At 42.8% G+C, this 17,439-nt stretch overlaps 2 protein-coding genes across 19 annotated transcripts in view; one reads left to right on the top strand and one right to left on the bottom strand.

The window, feature by feature from the left end:
• Nucleotides 1–2,142, bottom strand: part of C11H21orf58 (chromosome 11 C21orf58 homolog) — a 101,953-nt gene extending 99,811 nt beyond the window's left edge. The window contains exon 1 of the mRNA XM_043504753.1: nucleotides 2,092–2,142. Within this exon, the coding sequence (XP_043360688.1) occupies nucleotides 2,092–2,142 (51 nt within the window). The remainder of the gene's footprint in view (nucleotides 1–2,091) is intronic.
• A 9,397-nt stretch (nucleotides 2,143–11,539) lies between these two features.
• The window catches only part of PCNT (pericentrin), a 238,033-nt gene continuing 232,133 nt past the window's right edge, over nucleotides 11,540–17,439 (top strand). For all 18 annotated transcript variants that reach the window (XM_043505819.1, XM_043505821.1, XM_043505806.1 and 15 more), the window contains exon 1: nucleotides 11,540–11,763. In XM_043505819.1, the coding sequence (XP_043361754.1) occupies nucleotides 11,671–11,763 (93 nt within the window). In that variant the 5' untranslated portion in view covers nucleotides 11,540–11,670. The remainder of the gene's footprint in view (nucleotides 11,764–17,439) is intronic.

The following is a 17,439-nucleotide window of genomic DNA, read 5'->3' as shown; positions in this document are numbered from 1 at the left end:
CATGTAGGAGCAGGAGTGGGGACATGCCACTGATTCTGGTAAGTGCTGCCTGGAGCCTGCACCCCCGAGTCCTCCCCTGCACCCCAACCCTCTTCCCCAGCCCTGATCTCTGTCCCGCTCTCCGAACCCCTCGGTCTCAGCTCAGAGCACTCTCCTGCACCTTAAACCCCTCATCCCCACCTCACCCCAGAGCCCGCACCCCCAGCTGGAGCCCTTCCCCTTCTCCCCCGCCCATCCTAATCCCTTTTCCCCAGTCCGGAGCCCCCTCCCATAACTCCTCATTTCTGGCCCCATCTCAGAGCCCTCACCCCAACCCCCAATTTTGTGAGCATTCATGGCCCGCCATACAATTTCTATACCCAGATGTGGCCCTCAGGCCAAAAAGTTTGTCCACTGCTGGTCTAGAGGTTTTCCTGCATTTTTAATAGAAAGGCAGCCATTTGATTAGATTTGTATTCCAGCATGTATATCTTTATAATTTTAGCATCCTGTTCTTGTGGCTGAGGGAAGAACAACCAGCTGTAACCTGGTTTTAAACTTCTCTAAAAGCATCTCCCAAACACTCAAGGATTTCCCCAGGCATTGCAGGGAATGTAACAAACAAGCAATTCAGGCTCCTGGACTCAAGAATTAAAATAATCTTACAGATTTAAAATATATCAACATACTGTACTTGTATTGCAAGTAATTTTAGTCATCACCAAATCCAGATCTTTGGATTCCAAGAATACTAAAGTTACTTGAAATGTATTGCTATAATATTTTTATATAATTGCAGAATACTTTTAATTTTGAAAACACACACAGTTAATACTTGGATAAATATAGTCTGTTTAGTGTGATGGAAAGATTCAGCAGTATCACAGATCTCTAGAAAGAAGCATCAAATAAGAAGCTTAAACAAGTGAAAAGGGAAAATCTGCTATAAAACAGGTCCTGTGTATTTAGTGGTTCCATGGCAGCAGCATTTGCTGTGGAATTCACTATTTGCTGAAGAATTCTGCAAACTGCATTGTTCTTAAATTATATTTCTAGCCTTTCTGGATACAAAGGTAACCTTGAAATGGATATAAACTGGTGCATCATTTTCTTTGGGTATGTGTACACTACAGAAACCATATTGACATAGAGAAAAGGAGTACTTGTGGCACCTTAGAGACTAACAAATTTATTTGAGCATAAGCTTTCCTGAGCTACAGCTCACTTCATTGGATTCATAGGTACATTGCTGTAGGTACGCTGGCATAACTTTGTAGGGTAGATGCAGCCTGCACAAATGGAAGGGGTTTTCCATTAGTGTAAGAATACTACCTCCCCGAGCAACCGTAGGTACGTCGACAGAAGTATATTTTTTTCATTATGTAGCTGCATCTATATTGGGAGTTAGGTCAGCTTAGCTACATTGGTCAGTGGGGTAGATTTTTCACATTGCTGACTGATGGAGCTGTGTTGACTTATGTTTTGTGTGGACCAGACCTTCTTGTGGGCTAGCCTACCCTTACAATGCTACAGTAGGATAGCTACAGCAGTGCCACTGTAGTGCTTCAGCATAGCCATTCACTACAGCGACGGAAGGGATTCTCCCATTGCTGTAAGAAGAAAAGGAGTACTTGTAGCACCTTAGAGACTAACAGTCTCTAAGGTGCTACAAGTACTCCTTTTCTTTTTGCGAATACAGACTAACACGGCTGCTACTCTGAATCCCATTGCTGTAGTGACTCCACCTTCCTGAGAAGCAGTAGCTATGTTGATGGAAGAATTCTTCTGTCTATATAGGGCTGTCTACAATGGCGGTTAGGTTGGCCTAACTACAGGGCTCAAAGGTCTGGCTTTTTCACAATTCTGAGTGAAATAGCTGGGTTGGCTTAACTTTTGAATGTAGACCTGGCCAGTAGTTTGCAGACCACCTCAGAGGTGTGAACTGCCCCATTCTTCTTAATTAGGGTACATTTTATAGTGCTCTAACTTGCTGGCTCAGGGGTGTGAGCGCAGCAAGTCTGAGCGCTTTAAAGCACTAGTGTAGATAGGCTCTGAGCTCTGGGAGCCATGCTCCCAGCACTCAGAGCTAATCCCCTTGTGGAGGTGAGGTACCAGGAGCAACCACACTTGCACTTCAAAGCGCTGCTGCGGGAGCGTTCCCATGGCCGCGCTTTGAAGTTTCCAGTGTAGACATACCCTTAGTTAACTTTGAAAATTCAAGATGACAAGATTTGGCATTGAAAATACGTGGAGAATATAAATCAAACAAATTTAATATCAAATACAGGAACTACTATTGTGATTGAATTATTCATTTGCATAGTGGATTTAGAAAACTCATTAGTAAAATGTATCTAAAACTGCCCCTGAACTTTGAGAATATTCACCAGAGTGCCATAGAATCAAGGGTCCTTGTAGCAGAATTTCCAGTTTGCTGCAGAGCGTGCAGCACCTTGGCTATGTTCTTATGTTTCTATTATCAAATTTAATCCAGTTAGTAACTGAAAAAACAAGAACTAAGCTAATTTGTTTGATTTGCACTTTAAGGCCCTGTGTACATTGGCAAGTTTGCGTGCAGTAAAGCAGCTGTGAACGCTGTAGCTCCCGAGGTGCACACACGGCCAAGCCACTGAGTGTGCAGAAACTGTGCAGATGCAGCACTCTATTAAAAAAACAACAACAAAAAACAAAAAAAACCCCACCACCCCGAGGAGGGGCATAGAGCTTTCTGTGCTGGGGCTACAGCACTCTGGTGCCAGTGTAGTCGCCAGGGTGATTACAGTGCTGTAGTTGGCCTCCAGGAGGTGTCCCACAATATCTGTTCTTACCTCTCTGCCCATCGACTGCCCTGCCCTCAGGTGACCAACTTCAGCCCCACCCCGGACATCCATTGCAAATTTGAAAGTCCCCTTTCTGTTTGCTTGGTGATACGTGCAGTGGTCTCAGTGCATCTTTCCAGGTGGCCATGCCTGCTCCACGCACCAGGCGATCCCCTGCTTGGAGCAATGCCAAGCTGCTGGACCTCATTGGGATTTGGGGAGAGGAGGTAGTGCAGTCGCAGCTGTGCTCCGGCCGTTGGAACGATGATACCTACAGACAGATTTCTAGATGCATGATTGAAAAAGGCGATGACCGGGACACGTTGCAGTGCAGGGTCAAAATGAAGGAGCTGTGGAACGCCTACCACAAGACATGGGAGGCAAACTGCCACTCTGGTGCTGCACCCACCAGCGGCTGGTTCTACAAAGTGCTGGAAGTGATACTCGGTGGTGACCCCACCTCCACTGCAAAGTCCCCTGTGGATACTTCATTAGCTTGCCAGCATAGCATGCCAGTTGAGAGTGCACTGAGCCAGGAGGAGGCAATCTTGGATGAAGAGGGGGAGGGGGACCCAGAGGCAGAGGATGACTTGGAGGCCAGAGATGCATGCAGTCAGGAGCTCTTTTCTACCCTGGAGGAGCCTAGCCAGTCACAGTGGTTGGATCTCACCGAAGCACAAACGAGAGGAGGCCCCTGGTAAGTGGATCTGAGTTTGGGAATTGCTGAAGGGAGATGTTGGGGGTAGGAGGGTTGCAGAAAGCAGGCTTGTCTCCCACCTAATGCCTAGTTTGAGCAGTGGAACAGGCTGTTGATGCACTCCCTCACTTCATGGGACTCTCCCTCCGAGATCTCCAGGAAACTCTCATGGAGATATTGGGCAATCCACTGCCGCAGGTTCCTAGACAGAGCTGCTTTGTTTCTTGCCCCATTAACTGTAAATTTCCTGCGCCACTGTGCCATTATGGGGGGTGGGGTGGGAGGACACCATTGCTGCACAGGGGCCAGAGCGGAAGCTGCAGGCTTGGAGAAGACCCTCCCTTGATTCCCGGCTCACCCTCAGCGGCGAGATATCTTCCATAATGTTCATCTCCTGTGGAAAGTGTGGGGTCAAGAATGATTATCAGGCCCACCCTACAGTGCTAACTCTCCCCAAGTTCCCAAGAGCCATGTACCCAGTGTATAGCAGGGTCCAGTGATTGACCCTGCCCTGTGGCTACTCACCATTTTGGAGGTCTTGTGGCTTGTGTGCTTACCTGGGGTCAGCCAGTTAGTGACAGGTGTGAGAGTACTGGCTGTGTTTTAAAGCACTGAAACAGTGTTGTCTATGTTGCAAACAATACTGTTTCTGCAAAATGCTGCATTTAAACTTCACAAAGATGACCTTGGGAGCTTCCCTCTTTGTTATTGGCGGCAGAATGGTTGTGAAGTATTAGGAAGTGTCCAAGAAGAACTAAGGAGGACTTTATGCGTAAGGTTATGATGCATTCTGCCGCTGAGAAAAAGGAATTGAAGGAGTGACGGGACAGCGAGAAAAGGGACTGAAAGGAGAACGCAGCACACCGGAAAGAAGCCATGGAGCGGCTCTAACAGTTATGGAGCGCCTAGTGGACATGCTTCAGGCGATACTAGCTCTTCAAACAGAGCAGCTCTGTGCCCGCCCGCCCTCCCCTGCAGCCGCTGTCACAAAACTCTGTCCTGTGCGCCCCCCCCCTTTGCCCTTCACTGCTTGCACATTCCTATCAACCTCCTGGCTCCACTCTCTACCCGCAGCATTCCACTCCTCCCTCCTCACAGTCCAGCAGTGTGGACTCCCACTACGCATTGCACTCAACACCCATCCCTCTGCAGTTTGGCCCTGCTGAAGTACAACACCCGCTGCATCATACTCGAAAGGAGAAGGTTGGGTATGATCCCTGGGCATTCACAAATCTGTATCTGTCCTGGGACCCCTCCTCCACTTGACACCTTCCCTTCCCCCATCCCCCTCCCTGCTGCTGATTCTCCCCCCCCCCCCATTTGACTCTTCTCTGGTTGTTTTCTTTCAATAAAAGAATTGTTTGTTTGAAAACAATATTCTATTACGTGAAAGCAAAAAGAGCACTGCAAAGCAACATACAATTATGTTAAGGCCCTTCTTGCATCATGTGCACCATCCACCTCTTGGCATTACAAGAACCACAATCCCGAGCATAGCAACAAATATTAGTGGCTTTCAGCTTCAAATTGCTGCCTCAAAGCATCCCTGATCCTTGTGGCCCCGTGATGTGCCCCTCTAATAGCAGTGGTCTCCGGCTGTTCAAACTCAGCCTCCAGGCGCTGAGCCTCTGCGGTCCAGCCCTGAGTGAAGCTTTCACCCTTCCCTTCACAAATGCTATGGAGAGTACAGCACGCGGCTATAAGCATAGGAGTATTGACTTTGGCCATGTCCAGCTTCCCATATAGGCATCACCAGTGGGCTTTTAAACAGCCGAATGCATACTCCACAGTCATTCTGCACTTGCTCAGCCTGTTGTTGAACCATTCCTTGCTGCTGTCAAGTTGCCCCATGTATGGCTTCGTTAGGAATGAAATGTAAAATAAAGTAAGAAAATAAATAGAACAGAATAGTTTATATTCTAGCTTACAATTGGTAAGTAATTAAGGAAAATGCATCATTGCAAACTCATTGGTTGTTGAGATCTTCTCTGTAACTCATTTCCCAGACAGGAAACACATAGGAGAATGCAGTGGAGAATTGCTATTAATGTGACAAGTGCTTTATTGCCAGGATTATGATCTATAAATTCTTCATATTAGAAAATTGATTCATACTCACTTTTTTAAATTGTGGTATAATTTATAATCATGGAATCATTCTATTAAGTGTTAAGTTTTCATAACTAGTTGGATTTGATATAAGATCTCACCTTCCACTAAAACAAATGTGCAACTATATATCGACACATCTTGCATTTACATTGAATTAATCCTTGCTGACACAAATTATTCATCCTGGAGACAAAAAACTTGCCAAACTAGAACCAAAATCTAATTTGTTCAGTTTCTGCAATCTGTTACACCATTAGTAAACCCAACTGGTGCCAGCCTTCATCTCACCCTCAGAATTCACATCAGTGATTCATGTATCCTAAGGCCAGAAAGGACTGTTGTGAGTATTTAGACTGACCTCCTGTTTAACATTGGCCATAGAACTTTCCCAAAATAAGACTTGTTTGAACTAGAGCAAATCTTTTAGAAAAACATCCTATCTTGGTTTAAAAATTGCCAGTGATAGAGAATCCACCACAAATCTTGGTAAATTGTTTCAATATGAGCAGCAGAGAGTCCTGTGGCACCTTATACATTAACAGACCTATTAGAGCATAAGCTTTCGTGGGTGAATACCCACTTCATCGGATGCATGTAGTGGAAATTTTCAGAGGCAGGTATAAATATGCAAGCAAGAAGTGGGTATTCACCCATGAAAGCTTATGCTCCAATACGTCTGTTAGTCTATAAGGTGCCACAGGACTCTTTGCTGCTTTTACAGATCCAGACTAACACTGCTACCCCTCTGATACTTGTTTCAGTTTGGTAAATTGCAGCTATGTTTATAAGAATGCTAAATTTCAAACATGCACAACAAAATAGGGGGAAAGTGTTGTGTAGACACATGCATTTGTCAAAATGGCAAGTACCTTGAGTTTGTTTTAGTAGCTCTAACCAGAAGGTTAGCTAATTTCAAATCCATGGCATCCCTACTTTTTGAAAAACTCAACAGATCCAGTGGATAACTAGCTGTAAAGTATTGTGAATGTGCAGTTTTTCATTTAATCCAAATTTGAAACATTATACTTTAACAGGTTTCAGAGTAGCAGCCGTGTTAGTCTGTATATGCAAAAAGAAAAGGAGTACTTGTGGCACCTTAGAGACTAACAAATTTGAGCATAAGCTTTCGTGAGCTACAGCTCACTTCATCGGATGCCCTGATGAAGTGAGCTGTAGCTCACGAAAGCTTATGCTCAAATTTGTTAGTCTCTAAGGTGCCACAAGTACTCCTTTTTCTTTTTGCGTATACTTTAACAGCATCCCTTTTTAAAATTAGTCAGAGATTAACTCCATATCATACCAGCAGCGTGGTCCTAAACCAGCAGTGTTTTTAGCATACCATTTTTTCCCTTTAACAAAGTATAATTCTTTATACTTTTGGATCTACATCCAATATGCGGTGTCTTATTTACTTAGAAAAACAATGATGGTACAACAGCATGAGCTTTTGTGCCCTTCCTTGAGTATTTTTTTGTACTGCCAGTCCAAATCTTCTCTATCTTTAACTTCGAATAAAAAGTTAGCTTACTTTAAAAAGCCTTTAGCTTCAAGCTTGAAAATGCTTTTTGAAGAAATAATTTTTAGTTCCCTTTTGTTACTAATAATACTTTAGACATGTAAATCTGCGATCAGCTTTCAAATTTCATGTATTTCCATTTATGTAACTGTTTTTTTTTTTCAAATTGTGTAAGTCGGAGCTTTTAATTAATTTTCATTTCCACCAACATGATGACATCATGGTCTTGGATGATTCTGGCAACTTGTTTTCCATCTCCTCTGTAAAGTGAAGAGTGCAATACACTAGAACTGCCAATGTGTCTTCAGAGATGTGAATGTCTTTGTGACGGGTTCCCCCTGGGTGCCACCTGGAACTGGGGTACCACTGAGCCCCCCTGACACACCAGCCTGGGCTCCCTTTATACTGTACTGCTGTGACCAGCTTGCCAAGCCCTCTCCCAGGCTCCAGCCTGCTCTTTACCAGCACACATACGGGTAGGGACACACCCAGCTGCACTTACATACAGATGCTGTGATCAGCTCTGCATGGGGAGGCACAGCAAGGGCACCTCCCAGTTCCTAAGGCATGCACCTCCTCTCTAGAGTGTAAAGCCAGAATTATACCATCTTGCACTGCAGAGAGAACTGTACAGTGTAAGCTCATGAAATTCATTCCCTCCCTCAATGTGGAGAGGAAATATACAACAGCTTTCTGCCCTGAGTTGATTTCCCCACACACTGGTTTTAGACAAAACAAAATCAAGTTTTTAACTACAAAAGAGAGATTTTAAGTGATTATAAGGGATCGCAAACAGACCAAAGCAGATTACCTAGCAAATAAACACACAAACTAAGCTTAATATACTACACAGATCGGATATAAATAGCAAATTCTCACTCTAAATGATGATGCAAGCAGGCTGCAGGCTCTTAAGGGGCAAGCTGCACTAACTTACAGCTTGGAATCCGTAGGTGTTTCATTCACAGGCTAAAAATCCCTTCAGCCTGGGTCCAGCACTTACCCCCCAGTTCAGTCTTTGTTCCTTAGGGTTTCCAGGAATCTCTTTGGGCGGGGAGTTGGTGAAGAACCCTGATGATGTCACTCCCCTGCCTTGTATAGCTTTTGCATATAGTGGGAGCCCTTTGTTTCAAAACTTGGTTCCCAGGCCAGTCAGTGGAAAAACACTGGTATTGCAAGATGGTGTCCAGTGCCAGGTAACCTGGTCACATGTGGCTGTAGTATCATAGCAGGCATGAGCCAGAGGCAGTTCGTAGAGCCTTCAGGAAGGGTCCGCCCCACCCCTCAAGTGAGAGAGAAGCTTCTTCTAAGGCCTGTTGTTTTCTCCTAATGGCCCTTTAACCTGAATGGTCCCTTCCCAGCCAACCATCTAGACTGAGTGCATTCTGCCTAGTGGGCATTCTCCATATGTAAACACATTTGTAATAGATACATAGATAATATTCCTAACTTCAGATACAAAAATGATACATGCATACAAATAGGATAATCATAGTGAGTAAATCATAACCTTTCCAATGATAGCTTACATGACCTATCTTGCATAAAATACATCATAGTTATGCCATAATCCTATCATAATAGCTTTATGAAGAATATAGGGTGCAGTGTCAATCTTGGGTAATGTGTTTAAAGTATTCTGAATATTAACAGAAGTAGGTTTTTTACATGCCATTATTTTATGCCACGAGGTACACAAAAATAAATTCTACACAGACTGCATTCCCTGCTTCCCCTTAGCAACCCTCACTACTTTTAACCATTCGGAATCCAGGACAATTCCCCCTCAGTCACTAGGAGTCTATCATCACTAACCTAAAGTTCCAGGTTTCAGAGTAGCAGCCGTGTTAGTCTGTATTCGCAAAAAGAAAAGGAGTACTTGTGGCACCTTAGAGACTAACAAATGTATTAGAGCATAAGCTTTCGTGAAAGTGAGCTGTAGCTCATGAAAGCTTATGCTCTAATACATTTGTTAGTCTCTAAGGTGCCACAAGTACTCCTTTTCTTTTTGCTAAAGTTCCAGCTTTCTCTCTCAGAAAGCCATCTCTCTATTCTCCTCCAATATAGTCAAAACCAAACAAAGCTTCAGCCGCTCGAAGACCCAACAAATTATGAGCGCCTTTCAGAGTTTATAAAACCTGCACCCAACAAATATCAGGCGTGGTCTACACTTAAAACTTACATTAGCAAAGCTATGTCAGTCAGGAGCATGAAAAAAAACACCCTGAACAATATAGTTATGCTGACAAAACTCCCAGAGTAGACACGACTATGCCGACAGAGTGCTTCTATCGGCATGGCTAATGTCATTCAGGAGGTGATGTTCCTACACTGGCAGAAAAACTCCGGTTGGTCTATACTGCATTTTCACTATGGGACTATGCTGACATAGCTGTGCGTTCGTAGGCTCTATTGTGTAGACCTCTTTTCCTGTCCCTTATGTAGTCACTTGGAGCTCAAGTATAGCCACTGGTGTTTGTGTGGTATTTTTTTAATAAAATACATTTAAACCAGTGGACCATGTTACAATTTTTATAATGAGCAGTACATGTGGCTCTCCCACTGATGTAAATTTTGAGATTTGCCCAAAGATCAGGAGTCAAATATAATCTTTGTGCATTGGCTAATCTTTTATTATTTATTGTCTTATTTAACCTCACTTTATGAGATCGTTTTCTCACCTTTAAAACTACCACTCTTTGTGCCTTTTGATTCTCTTTTCTGATCCTCCTGTTTCTCTCTCCTCTTTCTTTGCCTTTCCCTCTCCTTGCAGCAACCCCTAGTTCCATTACTGTTTTACTCTGTGAGCTTCCCTCTGCCTCCTTCCCCATTCTGTCTGCTGAATTAATCAGCAATGCAGGAGCTATTGTTGGCATGCAGTGCAGCATCATTAGGGTCTGTTGTTAACACTACATTGTGAAGAATGGTGTTTGCATCTCAGGCCTTGTCTACATTACTGGGCTAAGTCAACTAAATTACACTACTCCAGCTACAGTAATGTAGCTGGAGTGGACGTAGCTGAGATTGACTTACTGCAGTGTCTACACCGTGCTGCGTCAATGGGAGACGCTCTCCCATTGACTTACCTTACTCCTCTCGTTCTAATGGAGTATCGGAGTCGAGCGGAGAGGACTCTGTGGTCGATTTAGCAGGTCTTCACTAAACCCGCTAAATCGATTCCTGCTGCATCAATCGCAGCAGCATCGATCCTCGTAAGTGCTCGTAACATATCAAGTGGCCTGCATAAACACTTCAAGAGTAGGGAGGTGTTTGGCGTTCCTTCTTTAGAAAAGGGACATAGTCTTAAGCACTTTAAACAGATTGTCTAGTATAGAACAGGTATGCAATTGCACAGCTGCTGTTAAGTAATCTATCATTACACAAGTTGCTGTAGATATGAAAAATAAGGAATTAGTTCATTTCAGAAAGTACACTTTCCAAAACAAGTGAAATGAAAAGTGCAATCTTCTTTTAGTAGAGTTTACCGCAACAAAAACAAACTATTTTAGGTATTGATTTTTGTGTAGATTGCATGCAGTAGTTCTACATTCTGAGATTTCTACATTCTGTTATGATTTTGAATAGATTGTATCTACTAATAAAGGTATTTTACCTGTATGGTTGATAACCTATGGCTGTAACCTTGGTGAAGGGTTTTCCTTTTTAGAAGAATGTCTGGTCTTATGCTGTGAGTGAGATGTTGGTTGGAATTGCTGCCTACATACCGTGCTAGAGTTTAAAATACTCTAATCCTCTTTAAGATGTTTAAGGTACTGAGGAAAGATGGGTAGTAGATTTTGATGGGTTACATTATTTGGAAATCCCTAGGGCTTTATTGGGGCGTGTTAGTTTGATAAAGTAGAGCATCTGATTTTTCAGTAGAAGAAATTAAAATGACTTGGCTTAATTAAGTTTCTATTTATGTACCTCAGTCTGCTTTCTGTCTGAGAACTTTTGCTATATATTCTCTTGTTGGGAGGGGAAGGGCAAGAAGACTCACCTTTGTCAATTCTAGTCTTTATATTTGCTGTGGCTAAGATATTTTAAGATACTTTTCTAAGAGGCTATGCTTCTTTCTGTGGGACTCTGAGAGCCTTCAAGACTCTCATTTTTATTGGTTCTAGTATATGGACAACACTTAGTCTCTTACTTTGGATTATTTCAACATGACAAATATAAGTTAGGAAAGTATTAGTAAAAATGTGATTATTTTCTTGAAATGAGTCTAACTGTTGTGTTTTTGTGAATTATGCTGCTGCCTAGGTAGAAACTGAATGTGCAGTAAGTAGGAAGATAAAGCAGGTTCTCTGTGAACGTGCATGTTTTGTCAGATCACGAGATTCTTTGTTATCCATGAGTGTGTTAATCTTGTGGTCTTGTTATCTTTTCCTCACTTACCTTTCCCTTTATCTCTTTCAATCTTTCCTGCACAGCTTGCTCACTTCAGACAGCGAAAAACAAAAGGTGACAACACGCAGTCGCAGAAAAAGACGGCGAAGAGGAAGGGCTCGTCTGACCACAATCAAGACATTCCAAAGGAAGAATGCATGATAGTGGCCCAGGATTCTGATGTTCTTACAGAACTTAATATAAGTATAGAGAGTAAGACTGAAGAGACAGAGACAAGATCTGAGAGTAAGGTAAGTCTTATTGTTCACCATGTTTCATCCAAATCTGTCTGTGACTAACAGACTCTCCTTTGAGCTCTCATGTATGTGGATGCCATGCATGGTCTGTCTGTGCCCTCTATTCAGAAAGCTTTAGGAAAGCTTTTCTCTAGCAGTGTCCACTAGGGCTTGGACATGCACCCTATATGCTCTTGCACTTCCCTCACCCAAGAACATAAAACGCAGACCGATCTTAGCCACCAGCCAGTTCCTGCTGTCTGCCCTGACAGAGAGCTGAAAGCCCTTAATGTCCTTACTTCTTACTTACTTAATTTTATAATAAGTAGTCTTAGATTTATTAGTCTTGTTTTGTTTTGTTGCCCATTGGCTTACAAAAAAATTAGTTTTGTAGGTAGTAAGCAATTGTACTGGACTTTGGCTGTTTGCGTCACCCATCCTCACTGGGCATCACAGCTTATCCGTTGTGTGGAAGAATTATTCTGTTGTAAGATGGACATGAGTGTTTATGTTGTTTCAGGGAGAGCCATGTAACTTCTAAGTGTGCTATTTGTAAGGTATTTAAAAAAAAAAAAAACACACAGAAATCTAGTGTCCGGGCTCAAGATTTTCCTTGTGGAGAAATCCATGAGAGCAGCTTCTAACTTAGAGATTCTGAGAGTGGGGACCACAGCCCCTTCCTGCTCAAGCCATACCCCTTGAGTGCTCTGGAGGTAAGAGAAATCCCTCATAGCCATCAAGTTGCAAAGAGGCCTCCCAAATCTGATAAGAACTTGCCACATCAGAAGAAGGTCCCAGTGGAATAGTCAGAGACCCCTGTTGCCTGAGGGAGAAAATTCAGTACCAAGAGGATGTCTGAGTCCCTGGTACTGCATAAGAAGCCTGAGAAGCAAGCACCAAAGTACTCTGGTGGCATGGAGGCCACATTAAATAATGCTGGCTGTTGAATTGATTCCAGTCCGGACAGCTTCTTCTGCACTTATTTTACTTTGGGTGCCACACAATTGGTACTGGAGATCAGAAACACGCCCATACATCAAAATGCTTAGTACCAGGGATTTGGCATCCAAAGAAATTGGCTCCACAGACTTCAGATTCTCACTCGGTTCTCAGGGAACTATCTGGGTCATCTTTTACAAACCTTAAGGAGATCATGATTCCACCAGAGCCAGAATCTTCTCTTTTTTTACATGCTTTTCCTATCTTAGTTTCCCAAAAATCTCCAATGCAACAGGATCCCAGGCTACCATTATGAAAATCTAATTATGGTGTGTTGCTACGGATGTTGGTGAGCTTTCTTCCCCTAAACAGATAGTTGTACCTAGTGAGTAGTCCCTCTGTTAGAGGACTTTTTGTCATCTCCATCAGTGGAATCTTGCCTGGAGCCTTCCCCAATATCTGCTGAGGGCTCTAAACATCATAAGAACTTTTCTTCTTGGGCTACACTGTTAGGAGTTCACCGCATGATACTCCATTACCTGTGTGGATGTCAGTACCTTGGAATGCTATGCCTTATCCATATGGATATCAATCCTGGCCTATTAGCTACATTGGTACAATCCAAGTCAACAATTTTTCCTTCTCTTTCCACTTCAGGAGAGAGATTTCCTTAGAGAGATTTTTCCTTTGCCTTCTCCTCCTGAAGTCTACAATATTGGGTACACAGCGACTTCTTTCTGAAGAAGAGGACGAGCAGATTCAGGATGAATCTTTTGTAGCTAGACCGTTTTCATCATTTTCTGATGATGCTATGGTATCTTGTTCCTACGGCAGTAGATGACTTCAAGACTTCTGAAGAACTGTTAAAGAGGATGGCAGAAACATTAGAAATTCCTCTGGAAATACTCAGGAAAAGTGGTATAAACTTTCTGATATCCTGCAGCCTTCCACCAAAAATAGGGTACCCTTATCTATTAATGGGGCATTCTTGAGCCAGCTAACAAACTGAGGGCAACACCAGTTTTTATAACAGCGCCTTCTAAGTGGGCTGATAGAAATATCAAATCTCTCATAAGATATTTGAGTATTTTTATACTTGTCTGGCTCCATTGCTACTGGTAGCACTCTGGTAAATGAAAAATCCAGGCAGGCCTTGAGATCTACCTGAGGCAGGAAGAGAGAACACCAAAAAAGCCCTGGATCTCTTTGGGACAAAGATTTACACCTCTGCTTCCCTTTAGGTCAGATTTTCGATTTATCAAGCCATGCTGGCTAAGTATAACTACACCCAGTGGGATAAAGTGGCAGAATTTCAGGATAAACTTTTAATTCTGCAGGAAGAAGAATTTATTTCCATTTGCTCTGAAAGACTGTTGATTAGAAAAACATCTCCACAAGCAGCATTAAACTCCAGTAATTCAGGAACACGGTAACATAAGAATGGCCATATTGGGTCAGACCAAAGGTCCATCCAGCCCCGTATCCTGTCTACTGACAGTGGCCAATGCCAGGTGCCCCAGAGGGAGTGAACCTAACAGGTAACAATCAAGTGATCTCTCTCCTGCCATCCATATCCACCCTCTGACAAACAGAGGCTAGGGACAGGATCAGTGGCAAGTGGAACTGTCATGAGAAGTGTGTGTCAGTTCAGGGCAACTGCACCTGTGTTCCCCTTTTGTAGTCCAGCTGTATTAATCTCTCTCTCAAATGCAGAGCAAATCATCTGCGAATGGTGGAAAAACTGGCAATTGCCTTGTGTTAATCGGTGTGAATAATTACCGGCTATGCTTAGGAAATTGGTCCCCTTCAAAGTCCACATGAATACCTATTGTTCGACTAAGGACTCCAACCTGTCGAAGAAGGCCTGGAATTGTATAAAAGACCTTTGGGTCCCAATCCTTTTTATCTCAGACCTGCTTGTGGTTTCATGCAGGGGAAGCCTAAGGCACAAGGACTGAGATCCCAGTTCTGACTGGACCACCCTGAAATATAAACATTGGACTATAACCTTTGAACTATTTCTGAAAGAACTATTTGCATCTACAAAGCTCACCATCTCTGCTATGAATCTGAATCTCAAGACTGACTCATGTCTGTATGTATACTGTTCTGTTAATAAATTCTATCTCCCTTTTTCTTTTTTAATAAATTTTAGTTTAGTTAGTAAGAATTGGCTGTAAGTGTGTATTTTGGAAAGGTCAGGAATATTCATTAACCTTGGAGGTAACGTGCCCAATCCTTTGGGATTGGTAGAACCTTTTTTATATGAGGATTAAGATTTTCAGAAATCCTCATCATAGCTGACTTGGGTGTCTGGGTGGAGGCCTGAGGCTGGGCTGCTTTAAGAGAACTGTGGTGCTGGTTTCTGGGTAACCAGAGAGGTGGTATAGAAGCTGTTGTATGCTGGCTTGGTAAATCTAAGTATTGGAATATCCACCAGCTTTGGGGATTGTCTCCCCCATTTTTTGCAGTTCACCCTAATTGAGTGACCTCAACTGGCCCCACTGGGTCTCTGGTCGCAACCTCTCTTTGAGTAGAGACCCACAACTCTCCTGTCGGACTAGGTTTTTTCCGGGCTGCATAATTCCCTGCACACACTGTGAATTCCTAGCAAGTTGAAATGCCCAAACAGGCCTGCTTTGCGTTTCTCTTCAGATGTTATAAATAGTGTGATTTTCCAGAGTTAGAAGTTACCACATAGCTCTTTCTAAGCAAGCACATTTATTCTTAAAATGAAAGCACTACAGCAAAATATGTATTACAAAAGAAAAAACTTACACACATGCTAATAAGCTTACCAGAGATCACCACAATTCCAAGGGCTGTGGCAGGTGATCAGTTTGTCAAGCCTCCCCAGGGTTTATTTTTTCTTGTCACAAGTTCATAACAGCTGTTAGCTCAGCACAAGCACATGCATGAATAGGTCATGCTCTTCCAACCTTCTCAGAAAGGGTTCGAGCCTCCCTTGGACAGAAAGTACTGTCTGTTTTCTAGATGATAAAAGCAAGCCCTGAGTCAGTTTAAATTTAGGCTGTTTATCCAAGCGTCCTTTCTTTGTCTGTTTGGTTCTCTAGAGAATCCAGTTTGAATCAGTATATGCAAGTCTCTCCAGGTGTACCACCTCTTGGGGGGTGTGACAACCTGAGTGAATTTGCCTAATCATCCTCCACTGCTCTTAGTTCCTGGAGGGCTGTGGTCTCCCTTTCTCATGGAATAACATATAATCCGTGGCCCACAATGGTACATACATAAACATAATTCAGTAAGATTTATCCAGGAAACTGTTACATTTGTCATGCAAAGATTTTTGGCTCTCTTTATCAGGCCTGGCTAGAGAGGTCCAGACTACAATACAAGACCTCCCTTTTGACAACCAAGATTTTTAGTGCTAAAATGGATGATACATATTCTTTAAAGGATTTATGACCCTTTATGAAGGATTTATGAAGGCTTGTTCGGCCTTTATGCTCTGCCCTTCAGAAGAAAACAGTATAGATCTCATGTATCTACCAAACAGAGGTCTCAACCTTCCACTTATAGCTGTGTTCCTTCAGAGATCTTTTGATCAGGGTAGACAGAGATCAAGACTCTAGAAGAGGAAATTGTCAAATTCATCCAATATCTCGGCACATCCTGGTTATGCTCAAAAGAAACAATTTTGCTGATGTGGTGGAGGATATGGATCCAGTCTACATAGACCTGTACCCTTTCTTCTCCTGGTTTGGTTTTTCAAGGAGGCTTAGGCTAGAATAATTACAGACCAATGTGGGCCTTCAGGTCATCCAGGATTGTTACACCATACATTTCCAGACCATTCTCTTCTCCCCCACTCCCCCCCCCCCCCAAAATACCTTTTCAGGGACTGATATCTTGCAGCAAGAGAGAGACTGACACTACAGTATATGATCGTTTTTCCTGAATTTGTAAGAATAGGGCTTTATTCTCCATAATTTCTGATCCCAAAAAAGGAGGGTTTGGAGACTTATTTTGGACTCAAGCTACTTGATGCTTACATTCATTGCATGAAATTTTGCATGATAACTCTTCCATTATACCTTCCCTGGATCACGTGGACTGGATCAGTACTTCAATTTACAAAATACTTTCATGTACAGAGTCATAAAACATACAGAAAATGTCTTAATTTTGTGACAGCAGGCAAACATTATCAGTTCAGAGTTCTCCCATTTGGCCCATGAACAGCACCTCAAGTCTTCATGAATTACCTGTCTATCATTCTTGCTCATCTTTGTTGTTAAGGCGTACGTGTGTATCCTTATCTTGATGATTGGCTAATTTAGGGAACTTCAGTGAATCAAGTTTATAGAATCAGCTTGGTTAGTCCTGTGTCTTTCTTGGAGTGGGGTCTAATTGTCAGCTTAAAGAAAGTAAATCTGATTCCATCCTAGTTAGCTGGATTCATTGGAGCTGTTCTGGACTCCAAAGCAGCAAGAGCTTTATGTCCTCAGGAGAGATTTCTAAATATCTGCCAATTAATTACCGATCTGAGTGCTCAGCCTGAACTCTATAAGAGTTTACCTAAAATGGTTAGGCCACATGATATCTTGTGCTTCTGTGCTAAACTTCATCAGGCTTAGAATGAGGCCTCTTCAGTCTTGGAGCAAATCGGTCGTAGTCAATTCTGTGTGTGTGTGTGGGGGGGGAGAGTAAAGTTATTTCAACAAGTTCTAATGTCTCTTCAGTGGTGGTTGAACCTGAGTGATGTGCGCCAGGGAATTCTGTTTCAAAGTC

Source organism: Dermochelys coriacea, chromosome 11 (assembly GCF_009764565.3).
Source record: "Dermochelys coriacea isolate rDerCor1 chromosome 11, rDerCor1.pri.v4, whole genome shotgun sequence".
Taxonomy (NCBI): Eukaryota; Metazoa; Chordata; order Testudines; family Dermochelyidae; genus Dermochelys; species Dermochelys coriacea.
Note: the sequence above shows the minus strand (reverse complement) of the source record. Positions and strands in the feature narration are given on the sequence as shown.